Source organism: Setaria italica, chromosome I (genome assembly GCF_000263155.2).
Source record: "Setaria italica strain Yugu1 chromosome I, Setaria_italica_v2.0, whole genome shotgun sequence".
Taxonomy (NCBI): domain Eukaryota; kingdom Viridiplantae; phylum Streptophyta; class Magnoliopsida; order Poales; family Poaceae; genus Setaria; species Setaria italica.
Window position 1 is genome coordinate 14,606,014 of NC_028450.1, and position 14,926 is coordinate 14,620,939.

At 42.6% G+C, this 14,926-nt stretch overlaps 3 protein-coding genes across 3 annotated transcripts; 1 reads left to right on the forward strand and 2 right to left on the reverse strand.

Moving 5' to 3' along the window:
- The first annotated feature begins 268 nt into the window (after positions 1-268).
- On the forward strand, positions 269-5,046 carry LOC101781246 (OPA3-like protein). Its single transcript, XM_004952277.2, has 4 exons — positions 269-651; positions 3,399-3,533; positions 3,911-3,997; positions 4,547-5,046. The coding sequence occupies exons 1-4, from the start codon at positions 523-525 to the stop codon at positions 4,691-4,693; spliced, it is 498 nt and encodes a 165-aa protein (XP_004952334.1). The 5' UTR covers positions 269-522; the 3' UTR covers positions 4,694-5,046.
- A 709-nt stretch (positions 5,047-5,755) lies between these two features.
- LOC101781634 (rac-like GTP-binding protein 7) lies at positions 5,756-8,174 on the reverse strand. Its single transcript, XM_004952278.4, has 7 exons — positions 7,930-8,174; positions 7,734-7,821; positions 7,241-7,350; positions 7,073-7,136; positions 6,795-6,859; positions 6,551-6,616; positions 5,756-6,170 (listed from the first exon to the last, which is right to left on the reverse strand). Exons 1-7 carry the CDS (start codon positions 8,026-8,028, stop codon positions 6,069-6,071), a joined length of 594 nt encoding a protein of 197 aa, XP_004952335.1. The 5' UTR covers positions 8,029-8,174; the 3' UTR covers positions 5,756-6,068.
- Positions 8,175-11,183: 3,009 nt separating this feature from the next.
- Positions 11,184-14,458, reverse strand: LOC101782044. Its single transcript, XM_004952279.3, has 4 exons — positions 14,046-14,458; positions 12,807-12,886; positions 12,664-12,722; positions 11,184-11,959 (listed from the first exon to the last, which is right to left on the reverse strand). Exons 1-4 carry the CDS (start codon positions 14,367-14,369, stop codon positions 11,655-11,657), a joined length of 768 nt encoding a protein of 255 aa, XP_004952336.1. The 5' UTR covers positions 14,370-14,458; the 3' UTR covers positions 11,184-11,654.
- Between the last annotated feature and the right edge of the window lie 468 nt (positions 14,459-14,926).

The window sequence follows — 14,926 nt, forward strand, 5'->3', positions numbered from 1 at the left end:
CTATTTATAATGGTTAAAGTTTAAAACTTTTAACTTCTGAAAAATCCAGAAATACTTATATTCGTGGACAAAGGGAGTAGATTTGTAATAACAATTTGAATACATAGCGTAATATGTTCTAGATATATCATGCAAAATATATCATAGCTAATAATTTCATAGTTTTTACTGCCATTTACTGAATTGGTGGTATTTGAATTTATCTCCACGGTTATACCTATACGTTTTTGGAAAATTCATCATTCATGACACTTGACCGAAAAGAACGCGGTTTGGCAAATCGGGGGGAAAAGTAAAAAGGGTATAGCCAGCCAACAAATCGGCTGCAGAACTGAAAGACCCGCTCGGAATCTCCCAATCCCGGCTGCCGATCTCAACGCCGGCCGGCCTCAACCCCAAGCAGTAAAGGCCTCAATAGCTGCGATCACCGACGTTCTCCCTTATTCCGACGACGGTAAGTGGGCGGAAGGCGAAGCAGAGGAGAAAGCAAGCGCCAGGTAACCGCCGCCGGAGGAGGGGAAGATGATACTCCCGGTGGCGAAGCTCGGGACGCTGTTGCTGAAAACGATGTCGAAGCCCATCGCGACCAGGCTCAAGACGGAGGCCAGCCGCCACCCCAAGTTCCGGCAGCTCATCATCAACCTCGCTCAGGTGCCCTTGCTGCCCACCCCCCTTTTCTCCTTGCGGCACCTCAGTGTACGGACTGGATTTGGCAGCCGTGCAGGGTTTGAGGTTCTGAGCTCTGTGGTTGTCTGATTTAGTTCAGCTCACCAGATCCTGGACCGACGGCCAAGGAATAGGGGGTTTAGCCATAGTAAATCTTGGATACTTGTTCTTGTTTAGAAGCTGGTTAGGCGTTATTCAGATCGTTTTTGCTAGCTTGTACCTTGGCTGGTGCTCATTCATCAAATCTTGGATACTTGTTCTTGTTTAGAAGCTTGTTAGCTGTTATTCAGATTGCTATTGCTAGCTTGTACCTTGGCCCGTGCTCATTTCTTGACTTTCTGGCCTGTATATGAGGGATGCAGTTTGGTATCTGAAGCCATTGGTACTGGTTAAGGGCATGGTCAACTTATGCGGTTACTAAGTTTGAGTTGGATCCAGAACATGATTGCCCGAAATGTTTTTTTTCCTACATAAGATGTTCCTCTTGAGTCTAGACTAAGCAGCATGTCCATCAAAGGTTTGGAGTATTGGCAGTTACCAACATTTCCATCTTTATGTGCAAATTTGGAAGCTGAATTGATCACCTCATTTCAGAGAGACCGTCATTTGAACCCAGCAGTCCAGAATATAGAAAGAGAAAACAGACAAGAATTGTGGTATCTGTATAATTGTATGATTTTAGTGTAGACACTAAAATGAGCTGTGCTAAGGTATTTGAATGTAGGAGAGTTGAAATATAAAATAATTTCTGCGAAAATTAAGTCAATGTAAAATAGTGAGGCCTTCAATTGATCGATTAGATATTAGATTCCTAATCCAGAAACAGGAATTGTTCGATTGGAACATGCTTTATATGAAAGAGCCAAATGATTTTGGAGAGAAATGCCCAAAGGAAAATTCCATGACCTTTGACATTGTGCTTAATTTTCTTGGATTGTGCTAATTGTTAGATAATTGCTCAGCCTAAGCTTCTCTCTTCCTTTTGCCAAGGTCAATGGAGCAGGTAGAGCTCCATGCCCGGTAGTGGGCTACTGTCTGCTGTATGTGGCAGCAGTGCCATGAGTAGAGGGCAGTATGCCCTGTCTTGTAGATAGTACAAGTAGTTGGTAGTGTAGTGGGTAGATACACTCATGCTTTTGTGTTCTCTACATGGACTTTTGGCTCTATAAAGAGTAGATGAGCAGCCGCAGCTCAAGTCAGTTCTGCAGCACCCAATTTGTGCTCTCAGTTCTCACCTATCCCCTTCTTCTACCTCCAACCCGTGTGTGTGTGGTGTGTGTTAGTGAGTTCAGGGAACTCACCTCTGCCATTGCCAACACTAATTCTATTCTTTTGTTCCTTTGCTTCAAGGGACTACTAAGGAAATTTTCCATAAAGGAATCTATCCTGGTGAAATTTCTTTAAAACTCATACATTCAAATAGTTGAACATGAGAAGTTATCTGCTTTACTGGGTTTCCAACTTGTTAACCAGAACAACATGAAGATGTGATAAAGTCATAGTTCCATTTCTCACCAATTAAAAGTAGCATCTAGATGGTTGTTTGGGACCTTCAGGTGGCAATCCGCTCCAGGGACCATGAAAGTTTTCTGGGACAAGCGTTTTCAGTCCAGAAGATACAATTTCAATTAAATCGGGAACACCACTTTGTATAGTACTGATTATTATATTTTTTACTGCATAGAAGTTGGCAACTTAAAACAAGTACCAGCCTGGGATTTTTATCATATGCAGTGTGCATCTTCTTTATCTGTCCAAACCTTAAATTTGATGATCTAGAGAGCTCATGTACTAGTGGATTCACCTGCTGCCATTCAAGATGCTGGAACTAGAGTTTAATCTAGCCAGCAAAACACATAAAGATGAATAATATATGGCTTTCAGTATTACTCGGTAATTTGCTGCGTGGGCTGCCGGGAAATTACACAGTAAAAGAGATCATGTTCTCTTCTCTGTTCTTTAAATTCTTCTTGCCTAACTTTCATTTCCTACATCATCCAAAGAAACAACAAGTGCAAGCTCTCATAGGAATCGTTCCGTATGTTGATCGTTCGTTTTTACATGATGTATGTGGAGATTTCATGAACGGATTGATGTATTAGTCTTGCTCTGTAAATAACACACAGCAACAGTATATATATTAAAATATTCAAAATTTAAATTCCAGATTGACTGTTAACTGTTGTCAGCCCTCGCCCCATGACCAGCTCTTTCTTTTGATGGGAACATTGGAGATAACAATAGAAAATGGCAACTGAATAACAGACAGATTATTTCATGACCCACTGGTTTGTTTTTGTAGATTGACCTGGTGTGGTTAAACAGAAAATCAAATCAATTTGGGGATAGAAGCGCACTCCGTGCACCATAAACTCAAAATGCCTGATTGTTAACAGAATAATTTAGAAAGTTTGATCAGTATGCTAGTCTGAGTTAGTGGGTTCGGTGAATAATGGGTCATCGATGTCCATGCCATAGAGGAGGGGAAAATAGATGGGCACATGGAAAGCATCACCCTAGCCAATTATGGCTTACCTTACCTTGTTTAGATGCTTTCGTCACCTTACTTAGCTTGTGCATTAATCCCGTGCACTTAATAGCTTCTGAATTAAAATAAAACACTGTTTTACACCCTTCCACTCAAAATTTTGTAATCTTATTTTTTTTCTTTGCTATTATTTTATTTCATCACTTATTTACATAGCCTTTCTGTACATATACTCCTTTTGTAGGCAAATCACCGCATCTCCACAAACATCCAAAGAAGAGTCTATGGTCATGCAACTAATGTTGAGATTCGACCGTTGAACGAGGAGAAAGCTGTTCAAGCTGCTGCCGATCTTATTGGGGAGCTCTTTGTTTTCTCGGTATTCACCATGTCAAAGCTAATTTATTCTAAAACCTGCTACATGCTTTCCTTGATTCTCGTGATATTCATGAGTTATTTTTTTCAATACTCACTTTTTCTATTATGATTCTGCAAGTGCAATGCAAATCTATAATTTATACCCGACAGCCCAATAATATACGTTGTGCTTATCTACAAACTGGAAATACTATTGAGAGTTCGAGACAAACAAGAGTTATATTCTCAGGAATTTATTTCACTTAATGTATTTTTTCTCCTCGAATACGCATGAGATTATTTCACTAAAAGTATTTTTTTCCTCAAATACGCAGGAGAGATTGGGTATTCGTTTTTGTTTCGGTCATCTTCTAAACTTTAGCAAACCTTGTGTAGTAGGTTGCTGGAGCTGCCGTAATCTTTGAGGTGCAAAGAAGTGCAAGGTCAGAGGCCCGGAAAGAGGAGGCTCGAAAAAAAGAAATTGAGGTAATAGCCCTCAGATGTCCAAGATTAGTATATTCTCTATTTCTCCACATGTTCCAGCTAATTGAATAGTTATACATGATGATCTTGAAATTGAATCCCAAAATGTTTCGCATAATTTCTTGCTGTGTGGAAACATCAAATTTATCAACCAAAAGAAGCAACAGCAGTTGGTCTGTCTAAATGCTTGGGAACATTTCCGAATGAGCCCTTGAATAAATGTTAGTTACCTTGACTGAAAACTGCTACGATTTAGTAGGCTGCTTCTTTTGTCAAAACAGCAAATTGACCTTAACTGATTTGGAACAAACATCCCTGAAGGCATCATGATTTCCAGGTTATCCAAATTAATCAGAACCGCAAGGATTGAGTAAGCTGTGTCTAAGCTTAACATGTCATATTTTTACTTTTGATGAGTATAACATTGAGTTCACATCTTATAACAGAGTTATTCTAGTCTTCTGTTTTTGCAAATATTAGCTCACTAATCTGTGTTGCCTACTAATGTCAATAATCCTAAATTCTTATGAGGATGTTGTCTCTATCTTGAAGGCAATAAGGCAAAAGGAGGATCAGCTGGCTGAGGAGATACTGAATATGAAGCAGAAGCTTAGTGAATTGGAGCGCTTTGCCAACTCGCAAGGTCTCTCTGGACTGTTCAGGAGCAGCAGCGTGCCAGACCAAACGAAACCCACATGACCTGTTTGTTTGACTAGAATAAATTTACCGCTTCATGGCCAAAACTCTAACCAGGTGAATCAAAAATACTCCTGCCCAGTTTCTTGAAGCTCCCACCATATGGGTCGCATGTGTTATCCCCAATGACCATTATGGGATGATCCCGTCAATAGGTCTTTGGGGTTCAAAAGATCGGAGTTTCTTTTTCTGCATTTATCAACTTGGTTCTTGCAAGTTGTAAATGTGAGAGATATAACACCTCGAATTTGTCGTGGAAAATCGCTGCCAAAATGTTTGTAGCAACTCCCATTCAGATGCCATCATTGTGGAGGGTTCCTCTTCTATGCATTGATTCAGTTTGCCGCTCTTGTGTACCAAGTTTTTGTTTTCGGTGCGGAAAAGGAACCATTATATATGCCTGGAAGTAGAAGTTCTGGAACCAAACTAGGGATAACTGCGCTATTTTTATTGCGAAAGTACAGTTTTGCAGCCTATCAAACTATCCTAGCAGCTGCTTGACACCAAGATAATTACAATAATGTAAAAGCAAAAATTGTAATGTGGTAAGTAAAGAGGTGAGCAAAGGGGGTATAAACTTGGCACTATGATTTATTATATGGTATCGATGACTATAAGTATCACTTTTAGTTCACGATGGAGCATCCACTGTGGATTATGCTCCGGATGGCACATCCACCAACTTACACTCAGGTGGTATCTTTAGCCACAAAGGCTTGGGCCTCTAAATCCTCGTACACGGTGCTTGCCAGCTGCCACTCCTCAAAACAGTCTGCAAACTACTGTAGCAGCTAGACCAAAAAACCTTGCCACTAGCAGTAGACTTATAGGCATGCAGCTTAAAGATAGCCAAAGAGAACTGTGTTTGGTAAAACGTTACACCTGGGAAATAAAGCTGTACGTCCAATACGAGGATAGCATAGGCCTTTCTCTCTTGCCTGATGTATAGGGAAGTTTGTGCTGTACCAGATTCCTTGCAAAGAACCAAACACATTGTGTGCCTTCATGAGAAAGAAAGGCTCCACACTGCAGTTGAAGCGTACAAGTTACAACATGTCCAATCAATGAATGAAAAGTGGTAACCAATGCGTTAGATAAGTTCCGATACAGCAGTCAACCGTACATGAAAGAGCCAAAAAAAGACAAAAGTGCCCATACTACGAATGTAAGCAGTAGATTCCTAATCACTGAATGCCAATATGAACCAATGCAAGGATTCATTTGTAATTAACACACAGAGAGTAATATTGGCTACAAGCCTACATACACCGGAAGCACTGGGGCTTATCAATTTGAACCCACACAGGATCTAGCAGCAACACAACACGAACGCAAGCAATAGAAATGCAAGAGCAACTCCATGTTGTATACTGCCGACTCATAGGATCCAGCAACTCCTCTGCTTCCGGGCGCTCTTCTTCTTTGGCTTGGGCGGGCACAGCACGACCTTTATCGCGGAGTCGAACACCGCCTTCACATTCTGTTCCATCCATGGAGAAAATCATCGTTACAACCAGATGTGATAGATTAAAATCCAGTTAAAGCTGGTTTCAAACAGCAGAATCAGTCTGGCATTTTGTTCTAACATATTCGATTTCTCCCGTTTTCGGATGCTTTTGCAAACTTTGGTCAGGACAGCACAGATATTCAACGTTTTATAGTTTGCATTTGGTCTCCGTTGCTTCCTTTCTTCTCTAATCGTCTTTACACCAACAAAAGCTATACGCTATGGTGTACGGATGAATGTAATGTAGCTGTACTAAACTGCTAACAACATCAATAATGTTTTCCCTGCATCATCAGACTACTAAAGTACTACTGCTACCAACCAGTAGTGATCAGTCCATGTCCACAACATACCTGTTGCGTCTTGGAGCTGCATTCGATGTATGCAGCTGCGCCTATCATCCTTTTCAGCTCCTCGCCCTATTACATGAGAAGAGCAGAACGAAATTAGGAGCACACCAATCTTTGCGCTTACATGCGTGACAGATGCCGCAACCGACTGCGGTGTGGAGAGATGTAACATTTACATATGGCGCGTACGAAATCGCATCGGTGGGCACACATGTTGGATGCCATTATGTATGTTTGTTGAACTTGCCTGTGCAGTAGTGATAGGGGCTAAACCAGGGTGGTCCAGGAAGAACTGCTTGTCCTCACGCAAGTCTGCAAGTACTCCTTATCAGTTTCTGTGACATGTTCTGGTTTTGGTAGGGTTCATAAATTATAACTTCAAAAGGAAGCCTAGTTTCTTATTCAGCAATGGTAATTGAAATGTGCTTCCTATTTTTTTTTCTGAAAATGCAATCAAACTTAAAAAGGGAAAGAAAACCTGAAGTTTTTTCTTTTCGTCAGATGAAGTATGGGCTGTTTACTTACCAAGTTTTGTTCCAACTAACACAATCGGCACATTTGGAGCATAATGCCTTAGCTCTGGTATCCACTGCTTGTTGAAGAGGAAGAAAGTTCCAAAAGTTAGGTAAAGTGTGTTAAACAACAAAACAGAGATTTCTCCACAATTCATTTAGGGAGAAAAAAAAGGGTCACCTTCTTGTGAATATTCTCATAGCTCGCTTTGCTGATGAGGGAAAATGCTAGCAGAAAGACATCAGCCCCTCTGTAGCTAAGAGGCCTAAGCCTGTTGTAGTCCTCTTGTCCTGCAAAAGGCCAACCAAACTGTAAGAACACCACCGTTATTTTTGTACCATCAGAAAAAAAAAGGTCGAAGGAACACTTTTCCAATTATGGGTTTAAAAGGGTAGCATTTGTAATCGCCTATAATTAGTCCTGACGTAGCAATAGAATCTGAATATAAGGTGGGCCTCCATGATCATTTCCTCTAATTTATGAGCTTTCGAGAAATGAACCAGGAGAAGGAGCTATTTGCCACAAATAATCAGGAAACTCACAATCCTACTGCCGATTGGAAAACACATGACACCTCTTACTACTGTAACAGGCTACCGAAGAAATGTTCCGAGATTTCTGAAATCTAACACGCCGATACGAAGATACTGCAGGTCAGTCAGTCCACACGTACCGGCGGTATCCCAGAGGCCGAGGTTCACCGTGTTGCCGTCGACGACGACGTTGGCGCTGAAGTTGTCGAACACCGTGGGCACATAATCCTGTCCACCGTCAGACAAGAATTCTCAGAGGCCAAGAACGCGCATGGCTTGCCTCCTCGCAGCTAGCAGGAGGAGGCCGCAACCAAGAAGAAAAAAGATCTCACTCACCGTGGGGAAGGTGTTGCTGGTGTAGGAGATGAGCATGCAGGTCTTGCCGACGGCGCCGTCGCCGACCGTGACGCACTTGATGAACCTCGCCGTGCTCATCGTCGCCCTTCCTCCTCCTCAGCTCCTTCCTTCCCTGGCCTGTTGTTGTTGGTTGTGGTGGATGCCTGGCTCTGCCTGCCTGGTCTCGGTTGGTCTGGTGGTTATGGGCAGGTGATGCAGGGCTACCGATACATATATATTTATATATACAGACACACGCGTACATTACATATAGTTGTCTTGGACGGCCTTGACAATTACTCAAAGGATCATGCTGCGATAAAGGGAGAAGAGCAGCAGGAAAGGAAAGCGAAGCAAGCAAAGGGACAGAGTGGCCTTAGTGGGCATTCTGTTGGCTGGCCTAAGTGCTGCGCTGTGTGCTGTGCAGTGGGGCCTTGGCCCTCAACTGAATCCCCTCAAGACGAGCAGCTGCGTGCTGCGGCGGCGGATGATGAATCATGCATGCGTGCTTCCTGCGCATCGCGCCGCGGGGACCCACCAAATCGGCCGTCAAATGGCGAGCATAATGCTGCCGTTGGGTGAGCTTGGGCACAGCTAATCATTAGTTTAAGCAACACAGGGATTGCAACTGAACCCTGGAACTCAAACCGTGAGAACGGAACGGAACCATTATTGATTTGGGATATATGCTTGTCAGTCTGGGCAAGAAATGGGTTCTCAACATGGGTAGCGAGAAGAGACCACGCGTGCGCATGCCATCATGCTGAAGAAACTGCATTAGTTTTTTCAAAGGCTTGTCTAATCCAATTTTTCGCGGTAGTCCAGATTGTTTTTTAAAAGGCCTCTATTATATAAGTCCGAAATTAAATATGTTTCATTTTGGGGCTAGGAGTTGGATTTCTTTTTGAAAGTTATGAAATTTGAGTCGAAAGTCTCTAACTGTATGGCACAAAGTATTACACTGTTAGTTGAAACTTAAAAACTTTTCTATCCTAAATGGGCCCTCGACCTTCATGGCAAACGAGAAGAGAGCGTGCATGTGTGTGCCATTATGAAGAAGAGACTCCACTAACCACTAGTCAAAGAAATAAGAGATTAAGGTGTTCAGTTGATTTTCTGTCAGACTATCACCATGTTATACACATGCAGTTGCTCTACCAAATGCTAAGACAATTTTTTTGGAAGCTTCTCTGGAATAAAGCAAAAATATTTGAGGACCAACCAGGCCAAATGAAGAAATTGGGTCCTCTATCTTTTATTTGTTTTTAATGAAGAAATATATATGTTTTATTATAATTGCTACAATTTTAACCAAGTTATTGGCATTCAATCTCTTGTTTTTGCTGTTTTATGCAATCTCAAGTCTGCTCTGATCTCACCTGTAGTAGAGGGAAATCATCCGCGAGAATTGGATGGAACAATTTTGGAGAAGCACAAGCAGTTTGAAGATAGGCTACATGAATCACTTGGAGCATCAGTAGCCTTTTATGTTGGGTGCCACCATGCCAACACCAATGCTAGAGCGCCCCTTTCAACCGCCATGACATAAAAAATGTGGACTTTGCAATTTTCTTTGGTGGGTCCATCTCTATCCAATTCTAAATGTGTCTCTCTTTCATATTAGAAGTTTAAATTTTTTATATGAAAGTTTGAAAGTCCGAGCCGAAAGTCCCTGATTCCATTGTCGAATTATATCTAAAAATTACTTTTTATAGTAGTTTTTCCCACATTGGAGAGCCGAGAAGCTGCTACCGTCAAGCTGAAGTGCCTGGGCAGGCTATGCAATGCCATGATTGTAGGGGGCACCAGGAATCGCTGGTTGTGTACGTCGCCATCTTATTGTTCTGTTAGCAGAGCTGGTTTGTGCTGCCGGCTGTTGCCGCCGTTGCTTGCCTTGGAGTGCAAGGGCCACGCCAGCGCCGGAAGCCGCCCATTCACGGGATCATCAAGCCAAATCAAATCAAGCCCATCGCCTCCTCTGCCTAAGTGCCGGTTGGTTAATTGCGGCACTAGGGTATAGAGGGATGCGTTACAATGATGCCCTGCGATCGAATGGCATGCGTGGAATTGTGCAAACTCGCCCACCAGATTATGATGATTACAGATGTTGCCCTTTGAGCCCTTTTGCGCCGTATTGTTTGGTCGTAGGAACACATCTCCATGACCTGAGCGCCTGGCCGGGGGCCCCTTCCTTGCGAACGCACCGGATACGGCACCCTTCATATCAACCAGGAAAGAAATGGATGTGCTAAATCTTTGTGCGCATTGTGGACTATTGCTCGGCTTGAATTGGCTGTGATTTGCATCAAGTGCATCAAGTGGACACATGCTGCTCAGCATATTGTGTTCTCCATGCCATTTTGCATAAGGGGGAAAAAAAATCTATTTTACTACTCCGAACGATCCATTTTCTCCACAGGATCTTTGATAACACCTCAGCTCAATTTACTCCAAAACTATTTCAATTGTCCAATCTATACTCTATTGAAATTTGTCACTTTTTTCCCTTCACAATCCACGTATAAGTTGAGGTTTAAACTCACATTTTGTGAGGTGATATGGAACAAAGATATCGTATGTTAGAAAAAAAAAGATTTTAATAATTTTTCATTAGTACTTTGCATGCAATTTTCTATCCCTAGTATTAATTTAGTGATGAATGCTCCTAATCTACGAAAAATAATCATGAAAAAGAATCTTAATGTATTTTTAAACATAAATAATGACGTCCACTGTTTCCGACACCAAATTTGAACTTGTATTAATTTTAACTTCTACACAAAGGTGAAAAGGATGGATCTCATTAGTAACAGATCTGGCAGTTTGTTAAATAAGTAGACTGAGTCAAAATTTTGTTCACGGGTAAGCAAATAAAGTGTATTATTGTTCGGGTAGTAAAATGAACGAATAAAGTTCAGCCTCCTAGTGTTCAAATAAGTATTGTGCTGATGCCATCATAAAGCGCCATATTGTGTGGCAGATGGTTCCGTTAGGCTGCCTCCTTGTTCCGTCACATTCCGACTAATCAGTTTAGCTACCTCCACTCAAAATTCTTAGCGCTACTATGGCCACCGGACTTCCGTCCCAACCGTATGTAGCGCTCTCTCACAAAACCAAAGTCAGAACGGCAATCGCTTTTCCTCTCAACAAAGGCCAAATCAAGTCCGAAGCACCAAACTGTCAGCTCATTTACACAACAGGAGCCGACTTCCGCGCGAATTCACGGCTGACTTTTTATTTGCTCTGCCATCAACTTTGCCACAAACAACAACTTTATGTTTCCATAAACTTATTAAAAAATAATACACCAAGACAATATAAGTGCTGTTATGGATCTAGTTGGCTAGAAAGAAACAACAGGAAATAGCTAGGGAATTTCTCCTGGCACGTCAAGTCCACATCTGCTTAGCACAATCAAAATTTTCTAATGACGTTGTCAGTCTGACAAAGTCCACACAGAATTCTCAGTCAGCAAGATCAGGCGCCTCCATCTTACCGCATTCAATACAAAAAAAAGCAATCTACAGTGCCAAATTGAGGTGACAAAAAGCAATCTACAAGTCCACATCTGCTTTTTCACTTCAGCTTATTCAGCCGGCTTATCAGCCACCAAACAGTGTTTTCCTCTCACAACAAATCAGCCGTTTCAGCTTTTCAGCCGGCTTATAAGCTGAAGCGAACAGGCCCCACTGGGAATATTTGCTATTGGTTGGGAATTAAACTGGTCACATGGTTGGCATATCAAGAACTTGAAGAACATCTTTGAATTCAAACTCGTGGGTCTCTTTGTTGAAGCGCTCCACGAGTCTGTACCTCACATCATTCAGGTAGAATGAGTGAGCAGTCTCCAAAAGGGTCTTTGCCTCTGAATCAGTTAGCTTGCTGGTGAAAACAACATCTCCTCGAATAAGCACAGTGTCCTTGGTTTCTGCGAACTCTGTGTAATGGGTGACTGTGTAGTAAGGGCTTGCTTGAGTGCCTCTTGCTTTATAGTCTTCGAGTCCTGTGAAGATCATGTATGGCATCTGGACTGGGACATTGAATCACAAAGGTAGGACAAATTAAGTCCATAATGTTAAAAAAAATAACATTGCAACCAATGGTCAAATAAATTAGACCCTCCACTACAATGTGCTAAAAACAGTAGGCCGTGGCAATTGTTCTACCTTTACAGGTGGAGTTAACACTAAATGTTTAATAAACAGGCCATTTCAGGTTAAATTATTTATTGCATGAATGGATGCCCTTTCCCTCTTCAACAGCTACCACTTTGAAAACAAAACAAGGGCAGGATAATTTCTTGTTCCAATACCCTAAGAATATGGATACCATGAACTTAAGTTAAATGGTCAAATTTAGATGAACTAATCATGGAACTTGTGTTACTTAGCTAGAATTAACCATTGGCTTCTGCATTAAAATTTGTGTGACACATAAAAAATAATAGAAGCACATTATCTTGAGTGTAAGAACAGAAATATCGACCATGCTGATGTCAACATCATATCATAATTCAACTCCCTACTTCTACAATTTTTACTACAACGGCTGTATTGTAAGGGTCCATTTAACCAAAGTACATGTAGTTCCACAATAAAGAGATGCAATTTAAGAATGATCAAAGCCAGCTATATTTGTAGTGCTAATTGCTAAATCAATGGGGGGTAATGCTAAGAATAAAAAAGTGACTAGGTTAATCATAATTCCAATATCCACAAAGAACTTAACACTAACCTTGCATGAACATAGTGGTGTATCCACTTCCCTTCCACAAAGGAATAACAAAGTGACGACTACAGAACAAACAAAATTAGATCAGAAAATTCATTGGTACTACAAAATGTGCAACAAATAACTCGAAGTTGAAGAATAAATACCACGTAGATGATCTTTGTTCCAAGAGATGGTAAAGCTTTGTTTTCATAGATGCACCTATATGACCTCTTCCCAAATGATACTAATATTCAGAAAAAAGAAGAGAAACAAGTAACAAAAACACAAAATATCAGGACAAATCCAATAGTCAGCATGAAGATAATGCTTTAACGGCATAAGCCACAACAAAAAAAATGTATTAAACCATATCAATTGCACATTACAGTCAGATTTATTCAACCTGGTTTTTCTTTTGAGGTTAACAGGCCAACATAATAGAGCTGGAAATTCCAACATTCGCCTAATCAGGTAAAATTCAACCCACCCACCACATACACGGAGAGGGAGAGGAAACCATGCATACTATTTTACATCATATGGTAAAAGTTCTTTTATGAGCTCAAGAATGATCTGTGAGAAGTGTGTTAATTATGATCACATTGCTACTCCTATCCTCAACACATCCTCTGCGGTAGGTTGTGGCAAGAAAATTCTACCACGAAAGGTAGTTAAAAGTACCATGGTAATTTTATTTAACTTTGAATACAGTGAAGGACATGGTACTCATTTGATTCCTAGAGTTGAGCCACCACTGATTTGCCCAATCCCTCCACTATTTGGTAAAAAAAGAAAAAAAAAGACACAATCAGATGTCAGAGGCTCAGAGCACATGCCACTATTGTTCTATGACAATTGGGCAAATGCTGCCGAATAAAGAGGAAGTGAAAAGTCAAAAGTACATTGAAATTTCTTAGCAAAATTTATCCTACTCCAATCATTTTAATGGCATGCAAATTGACCAAATGGTAAATTTTTACCAGTGTCAATATCACTGCTATGCAATATGCATATACTCTCATTTTCAAGGAAAAAAATAAATTTACTAGTAGGGTTGCCTGATACGGTCTTCCATTAGTAGTAATCTAAGTTTTAGGTTCCGCATTATCAAAGATCCTAGAAAGTAAACTGCAATAGAAAAACCCTGCACATTTCAATGAATGTTTGGTTCCTTTTATCTCTTCCTTTATAACAGATCATGTGGATACATGACAAACCAATCGCTTCTAGCAAACTGCTTGAAATAAGTACTAAGCGTGCAAAACAGAATATCATATTTTCATGCTTATCTACACGGTCGCCAGAGGGCATCTCATTTTTATTTATTTTGAAGCCAGATCTCCTCAATTCTAAACACGAATTGAAACGAAGGAAACGACTAATGAGGGGGGCCAGGGACTGACGTCATCCCAGGCGGCGACGAGGTGCTCAGGCGAGAGGCCCTTGGCGCGCTCGACGTCGATGATGGATTCCAGCGGCTTCGGCTTCAGCGGGGTGAACCCGCTCGCGAACTGGGAGTAACCCCTCCGCTGCGGCCACCGGGAGAGGTCGGCCGGCGAGGAAGATGGCGCTGCAGAAGCCGCCGCGGGATGCAGCGCCGGTGTGGCCGGTATGCCTCCATGGGCGGCGGCCGGGGCGCGGAGAGCGGCGGCGGCCGGGGCGCGGAGAGCGGCGGTGATGGCACCGGTGAGCGCGGCGGCCGCGGTGGCGGCGGTCGTCGTGGCCATGGTGGCGGCGGCTGTCTCGGAGGCGGCGGCGAGGGTTCGGGGCTTGGGGGCGAGTGGCACGGAAAGGGAGAGCCGGGTGATGCGCGTGGGAGCCTGGCTGTTTTGTGCGCGTGGCGTGAGAGAGATGTGTGGCTCAGATGGGATGGGAGTAGGAAAGCTTCGGCCACACTCGTTCGTCGCCGGGAGCCGTACACGCCAAACACTGACCGGTGGAGCATGCCGACGTGGGACCGACGTGTCGGCGGTTGTTGGAAAGGTGCTTTCCGCCGCGCGCTGGTACACGAGAGTGTGAGGGACCGACTTTTTTGAATTTGGGCCCTTTTCGCGAAAAAATCTGACAAATAGACCCCTGGTGAAATCAATTTCGAAAATGGACCCTTAGCTTGGCGCCAGGATGGCTGGTGCCAAGGTATAACGTCTTGGCGTCCCCCCACCGCGCCTCCGACGTGGCGCCGGCCCGCTGACGTGGCGCCGAGGCTTGGTGCCACGATCTGTGGCGCCCAGGCTTGGCGCCACGATGCTTGGGCTTCAAAAGGCCTTTCTTGCCGAGCTTCGTG

What these genes read in the sequence shown, in the direction of transcription:
- LOC101781246 (XM_004952277.2), top strand. Translation starts at nt 523, where the DNA reads ATGATACTCCCGGTGGCGAAGCTCGGGACGCTGTTGCTGAAAACGATG. An exon ending in TCATCATCAACCTCGCTCAG is followed by an intron (nt 652 to 3,398) that starts GTGCCCTTGCTG and finishes CTCCTTTTGTAG; the next exon opens with GCAAATCACCGCATCTCCAC. An exon ending in GGGAGCTCTTTGTTTTCTCG is followed by an intron (nt 3,534 to 3,910) that starts GTATTCACCATG and finishes CTTGTGTAGTAG; the next exon opens with GTTGCTGGAGCTGCCGTAAT.
- LOC101781634 (XM_004952278.4), bottom strand. Translation starts at nt 8,028, where the DNA reads ATGAGCACGGCGAGGTTCATCAAGTGCGTCACGGTCGGCGACGGCGCC. An exon ending in CGGCCTCTGGGATACCGCCG is followed by an intron (nt 7,351 to 7,733) that starts GTACGTGTGGAC and finishes GGCCTTTTGCAG; the next exon opens with GACAAGAGGACTACAACAGG. An exon ending in CCCCTATCACTACTGCACAG is followed by an intron (nt 6,617 to 6,794) that starts GCAAGTTCAACA and finishes CTCATGTAATAG; the next exon opens with GGCGAGGAGCTGAAAAGGAT.
- LOC101782044 (XM_004952279.3), bottom strand. Translation starts at nt 14,369, where the DNA reads ATGGCCACGACGACCGCCGCCACCGCGGCCGCCGCGCTCACCGGTGCC. An exon ending in GAACAAAGATCATCTACGTG is followed by an intron (nt 12,723 to 12,806) that starts GTATTTATTCTT and finishes TTTGTTCTGTAG; the next exon opens with TCGTCACTTTGTTATTCCTT. An exon ending in CACCACTATGTTCATGCAAG is followed by an intron (nt 11,960 to 12,663) that starts GTTAGTGTTAAG and finishes TCAATGTCCCAG; the next exon opens with TCCAGATGCCATACATGATC.